This window comes from Carcharodon carcharias, chromosome 20, assembly GCF_017639515.1.
Source record: "Carcharodon carcharias isolate sCarCar2 chromosome 20, sCarCar2.pri, whole genome shotgun sequence".
NCBI lineage: Eukaryota > Metazoa > Chordata > Chondrichthyes > Lamniformes > Lamnidae > Carcharodon > Carcharodon carcharias.
Genome location: NC_054486.1, coordinates 30,919,978 through 30,926,832, shown reverse-complemented (window position 1 = coordinate 30,926,832; position 6,855 = coordinate 30,919,978). Strand labels below are relative to the sequence as shown.

At 45.0% G+C, this 6,855-nt stretch overlaps 1 protein-coding gene across 1 annotated transcript; it reads right to left on the bottom strand.

Annotated features, from left to right (window-relative positions):
- Window positions 1-596: 596 nt before the first annotated feature.
- LOC121292309 (EEF1A lysine methyltransferase 3-like) lies at window positions 597-5,585 on the bottom strand. The gene is made up of 3 exons (XM_041214160.1): window positions 5,541-5,585; window positions 4,082-4,193; window positions 597-1,078 (listed from the first exon to the last, which is right to left on the bottom strand). Exons 1-3 carry the CDS (start codon window positions 5,583-5,585, stop codon window positions 597-599), a joined length of 639 nt encoding a protein of 212 aa, XP_041070094.1.
- Between the last annotated feature and the right edge of the window lie 1,270 nt (window positions 5,586-6,855).

Below are 6,855 nucleotides of genomic sequence, written 5' to 3'. Positions count from 1 at the left end.
CTGCCAGACCTGCTGAGTTTTTCCAGGTAATTCTGTTTTTGTTTTGGATTTCCAGCATCTGCAGTTTTTTGTTTTTATCTATTGTAATATAATGGTGTTCACTGTAGGGTTTAGGTCAACACACACGTTCCCTGCCGCAATATGTTATTTGCTTTCGAAATGTCCACTATACCGTTAAGACCCAATCAAATAGTCACGGTCCGCATTAACGAGCGCTAATGGTAGCAAGAGGACATTACGAGTCAATCAAGTAGCTTGGGGCTGGAGTCGTTTGCAACATATTGGAGATTTGGCCGCATATATCAACTTCCCTGATCATTTTACTGGTGCCAGCTCGCAAATGACCAGATTTATTGAAATTAGTTCCATAATTTGCTATTCCCCACCTTGACCTAACGATCAATGTGTGGTTAATCTCTGACCATTACTACTTTACCAGGGTAATGCCAACGCGATCCCTCTATCCTCATGCAGTGCAAATAGGCCTTTAGCCAAGATATTAGAAATCAACCGATCCCTGTTAAATTCTGTCAGCTGATAGCGGTAAACAGGAATGAAGCTTACGTTTAAAATATTGAAAGAATGTTGAATATTTCTTAATGAGGCGATGACAGGGAGGCTGGTTGAGACCCAGTGTTAGGTTCAGTGACTAACTGATTTCTATCGTCACTTGGGAGACAATCCCCAGGACGTGTATCGATTTTGGTCATTTTGTAGAGAGTGATAGCTTTGTCCTCCAACCTGTCAACAACATGGCAGTTAAAATACTGAGGTAGACGCTCCTCGTGGAAAGAAGGGGATCCATTCCTCTCCCGTAATTCTGAAGAGAGGTAGATTGTAGTCCCTTGGTTGGCGAGATGGCACAATGTTTCTATTAGAGCTGGGTAGGTAACTGAGCTGTACACAATATCCGAACCCAAGATGAAGTCATAGTCGGTGGGGAAGTTGGTGTGGTTTTCACCCCATGTCAAGGGACGGACTTGTAAACGGTGTCTGCAGGCATTGGGGACGTTGACGATGACATTTGTTTCGATTTGCTTTAGGACTTTTGGCTTATCCGTCATGGTTACATCTCCACCTAACGAGGGGGGAAAACATGTGTCATTTTTGGTTTATCCTTGACAGCTGATTCTACATTGTGATCACATAATCAACAAGTAACGACTCTGGAAGAGAGCTGTCACGAAGCATTTCCACACTCAGTGCAGAGCAGTATTGGGCCATGTTACATTGCACCTGTAATGGGCTCTCTGTCACCAAGTGTCACTCTATGGCGATGGTTGTACCGTTTCATAACATAGGGGCACAGCGGCTCGATTGTAGCATGTCGACTGACAAAACTTCAAACATATATTTAATTTTTAGGTCAATTTTTTCGGCGCAGTGATGCAAGGGCTGCCGTCATGAAAACATTCAGCTCAGCAGGTTTTTTAAATGATTCCATTTCAGAAAACCGTTTGCACATTTCCAATTGGCAGCAATAAACTACTGACACAATTCACTTCCCAATAATTACATTTCACGCAGGTGTTATAAAATCGGGAAAACGTGTGCTTGACTCCTTGGACATGGAGATTGGTGCAGTCTAGATATAGCCAATCATTCTTATCAATCACACGAGTCTAGACTAAACCTCTCAGATCATGCCTATCGGGGCCGAATGTTCTCGTCAACAGCGTGAAACAGAATTCCGTGGCTATGTTTCAGAAACGTTAACGAGCTGGGGGATTTTTACAAACTCTGATCAAAGTTTGTTTTCATAAAGTCTAACAATCCTACAATAGCTCATTTCATAATTTCCATCCTCGTGTTCAAATCCCTCCAGGCCCACGCCTCTTATTATCTGTTATATTCTCTCGCTCTATTACACTCTAGGAATTCTGCTGCTTTAAACTCTGGTCTGTTTGGTACCCCTCATTTCCTCACAATAGCACTGGGGGCCATGACTTTAGACGATTCGACCTCAGCTTTGGATTCCCCAAACCTCTCTTTCTCTCTCTCTCTGCCGTTAACCTTTCCTTGAGCAATCTTTTCCTCACCCATCGTCGTATCCCTCTTTGGAGCGATGTTATTATTTTGTCTGATTACTCTCCGGTGAAGCGCTCTGGGACATTTTACACGTTGAATGCTCAATATAAATGCAGGTTGTTGTCGTTTTTGTGCTCAATTATCATAAGCGTTGAATTCACAATTCAAGACATTGATACCTCTTAAACCTTAACCCTACTTTCTGTCATGTAGATCAGTAGCTGCTATTCACATACTTAGCGCTTATTGCAACATCTATTGCCGCGTACTGACCGCGAACCAATTAAAGTTTTGTTTACTCATTCATAGGATGTGGGTATCGCTGGCAAGGGCAACATATATTGCCCCTCCCTCATTGCCTTTGAGATCTGCAGTCTTGAGCTGCTGCAGTGTGTATGGTGTACGTAGACCCAAGGGGCTAAAAACAAAAAAACTGCGGATGCTGGAAATCCAAAACAAAAACAGAATTACCTGGAAAAATTCAGCAGGTCCGGCAGCATCGGTGGAGAAGAAAAGAGTTGAACAGTTGAAGGGTCATGAGGACTCGAAACGTCAACTCTTCTTCTCCACCGATGCTGCCAGACCTGCTGAGTTTTTCCAGGTAATTCTGTTTTTGACCCAAGGGGCTGTTGGGGAGGGATTGCCAGGTTTGAGCCAGCGACAGTGAAGGAGCCACTGTATATTTTTAAGCCTGAAAGGTGTGCGACTTGGAGGGGAAAATGCGTACTGACAGTGGTATTCCCATTCTTCTGCTGCCCTTGCCCGTCTAGGTGGTAGACGTCGCAGGTTTAGAAGGTGCTGTCAAACAAGGTTTGGTGAGTTGCTGCAGTGCATCTTGTAGATGGTACAACCAGCTGCCACTTGGTGCCAGAGTTGGAGGGAGTGAATATTTAAGATGGTGGATGGTGTATCAGTCAGTCGGCTGCTTTGATCTGGATAGTGTCGAGTTCCTTGAAAGTTGTCGGAGCTGCGTTCTTCCAGGCAAGCAGGGCATATTCCATCACACTTCCCATTTGTAAATGGTGGACAGGCTTTGGAGAGCCAGCAGGTGAGTTACTCACTGCAGGATTCCAAGTCTCTGATCTAGCCTTGGAGTCACAGCATTTATGTGCCTGGTTCTGTTTAATTTCTAGCCAATGGTAAACCGCCGGATGTTGATGGTGATGGATTCAGCGGTTGTAACGTAACTAAATGTCAAGGGGAGAAGGTCTATCTTGTTGAAGATGGGCATAGCCTGGCAGTTGTGCGGCGTGAATGTTACTTTCCACGTATCAGCCCAAGCCTGAAAGTTATCCAGCTCTTGCTGCATGCGGGCACGGGCTGCTTTCTTTAATAATGTTACATTTATTCGTTGAGGGGGCTCCAAGGTTGGCTACTTTGTTTGGTGTCTGATCAGAAGGTGCTAATCAGACCTGCTGTCTGGATTGGGCGAGAATTCTAATTTTTTTTAAATCTAGTGCAAGACCGGATGTTTTGGCAGTCCGATTCATTGTCAAGTCTACATTGTGCCAAATTTGCGGACAGCACTGCCCCAGGGCACAGGCAAACGTTGAATGACCAGATAATGCTTTTTGTAGTACGAACATACGAACATGGAACAGGAATAGGCCATTCAGTCTCTCGAGCCTGCTCCGCCATTTAATAAGATCATGACTGACTTGATAATAACCTGAAATCTGCGCCTTATCTACTCCTGATAGCCTATCAGCCCCTTGATGAGGAAGAAATGCTTGTGAGCACTCAATATAAGTTCCCTTTCCTGGATTAGCATCAAGGAATATTCTTCATCAAACTGAGCGAACAGATGAACATTTTGTTTGGAAATTTCTTTGGCCTCGTTTATATTCTCTTTGAACATTACACAAGAACTAACAGTGTACAGGAAGGCGACTGAATTCCTCTCGGTACATGCTTACCAAAGTCAAGGGAGCTTAATCAAATCAGACTGGTAACACGCATTCCTCGATTTAGATACACATTGCCATTGCTGTACATGTTCCTGTCTGATACCAACAAAGTAGAGGTTTAGTGCACTCCCCACCCTTGCACTCACCAAGTAGCGTTGCTAAAATCCCTACGATTCCAGTGCCCGATCCCAGTTCAATCACTTTCTTCCCGCTAAAGGTGATGCCTTGCTTCTCAAAATATCGGCAAAGGGCAACTCCCTGGAACGAGGGATAACATGCAGTTTAGGACTAAGTTATTCAAAACTCTCGGACCTGACACTGACGTCAAAAAGTGGTGGGATCTGCGTTCAAGCAGCAGGTTACAAAGATAAAGGAAGACTCCTTGGAACAATTGTCAGATACTCTCGACGGCCTCTCAGTGGCTGAGATGAGCAGTGGCTGGTCTGAAGACTAGTCATGAATTCTGGGCGGAGTTTTCTCGGCAGGACGTGGGATCCGGCCTCCGGCCGACCTTGGAAGACCAAAGGAAGTAGTAATAGGATTATTATTTTTTAAATGTGAGGAGGTGTGAATAGCAGAGTGTTGAACAGCTGCGGTCTGAAAGCTAAAACAATCGAAAAAGCGAAGAGTAAACCCCAAATCTGCAAACACAGACAAAATGAGGCCCGCTCCTGCTTACCACCCGGTCACCGGTCTTCCCTTTGGTTCGATTTCCCACCTTTCTCCTTTCACTTGCTTAAACTCTAATACCTTCCTAACTTTTCCCCAGTTCTGATGAAAGACCATCAACGTTTTTCTGCTTTTATCTCCTCGGATTCTACCTGATCTCCTGAATCTTTCCAGCATTTTTCCTTTTATTTCAGATTTCCAGTGTCTGCAGTGTCCTGCCTCAGAATAAGAAATGATTTAAGCTGCTGCCCAGTCGCCCCGCCCGCTCGAAATAAATCAGTGTTCCACCAATCCCTCATCCAACTATTCGGATCACAGTCAAAGCTGTATCAGTGACTCATTGAAACTGCAGCACTCGGCGCAGCACTGAGTGTGAAAAAGAAACTGGGCTGTTCCAGTCACCATCGTGGGTACTAGCCAAAGGCTTTGCCCTAAAAGTTAGTAAACAGTGTGGATAAGTCCAGCCTGCCCATTAATGCTCCGCGTGAGACCGCACGCTCATAAAATACCATTCAGACTGAAGAAGCTGAGGGCGATTGTGGAACAGCAGAGGGCAGCAGCTCCGCGGTGGGGGGAGGGGAATTGGAAGATCGAAATATGAAACACTCCAGCCGCAACAGGGTGGACTATTTCATCAGCTTCACCGAGCTTCTAACGCGTATTGAAACTGCCGCTTGAGAATGGATGCGGGTGAAAACTATATGGTTCCGTTTTAGATGTGTGTGATTAAATACATGTTCCAGCCAGTCACACAACGGGCTGTGGACCAGATGTGCCGGATAGGTGATCTATTTTGAAAGCTCATTTCACGAGTGAAGGAAGGCAATTGCAAACCCAATGCCAGTGAGAACACAGAAAAAAAAGTTACAATTTATCTCAAGTACATAAGAGACAAGGGCCTGGCTTTGTTCTAACCGACCAACGTAGCGAACTTACACAGTCCCAGACATACGCAGATACGCCCAGGTTAGCACCCAACATTTGAGCGATTTTCAACTGATATCCGCAGAACTGGAAGTCATTGTGGACGATGTAGGAGCTTGAAGAGTTATTCTCCTCCTTCGGGGCATCTTTGCTGGAATGCTCAGGGGACAGTGCTGTCGTCATCCTTTCTATTCTTCCTCCGAACTTCCCCTGATGGACACTCCGTGATTTGTACTGGGGCCGTTATGCCGAGTTGAAGCATCAACTCGCATTTATAAAGAGCCACGCGGGCCCTCCGGCCGCCCCAAGAGCTCATCGCAGCCAATCGTGTACAATTTCTATTGTTATGCAATAAAGCATGGCAGTCGACATTGCACAGCGCTAGGTCATCGCAACGGTCATGCGATACATGATCAGCTAGTTAATAGCGGACGGAATATCGACAGAGCCCCCAAAGCTCCTTTTGAAATAATCCCACCCGTTTCTCAAAGGTTGAAAGAGAACCCCGAGGTGTTGCGTCTCATGGTCAACAGAGCCAGACCATCAACAGCGAAGCACTCTCTCTGCATTGCTCAGGTTCTGTCCCAGCTTGAGCCTCACCTTCAGAGGCCAGAAGGTCATCACTGAACTGAGGTATCTTTATGTTGTAGAAACGGTACTACTTTTGGATCACACTAAACTTCGCTAATGATGCCCTTAACATAATGTCTCGTTTTGGATCTGAGTCGAAAGGCATTGATGGGTGAAATGACTGGATTACACGTATGAATATAACAGCAATTGAAGCGATATAAAGCTATTTCCATACATTTGACCGGCTCCTGTGCGCGCAGTATTAGATGCCCACAATACCTTGGAACCCACTATCAACATTTATCCACGTACTTCTCCAACTTTCTGTTAAAGTTCTGAGGTAATGAATCCTACTGTTGTCTTTGGTAGACCATGAGATCCATTCCTTACCCTCTGCCTGCAGTAATTAAACCTAAACTGTCTTTTCAGTCTCCCTCTTATAAGTTTCTATCCGCATCTTTTATGGAATCTGTGATTAGATGAAGCATGCTGGAGTTCCTCTTGGTGTTCAGTATCCTGACTACTGCAGTAATCATCCCTCTGAGCCTCCCCGTTAATATATCGCAAGATTAACTTTATCTTGGCAGAAATGTCAGTTTTACATGGATCAAATAAAGGCATAATATTCACAACCACTGCCCCTCGGAGTCAATGTTCATAATTACTTTCGGCATAATGGGGAAATGGAAGTGGGATTCACGTTCGGTCACTGGTCACATTTGCACACAATACCTTATCCCACTCCGGGTGATGG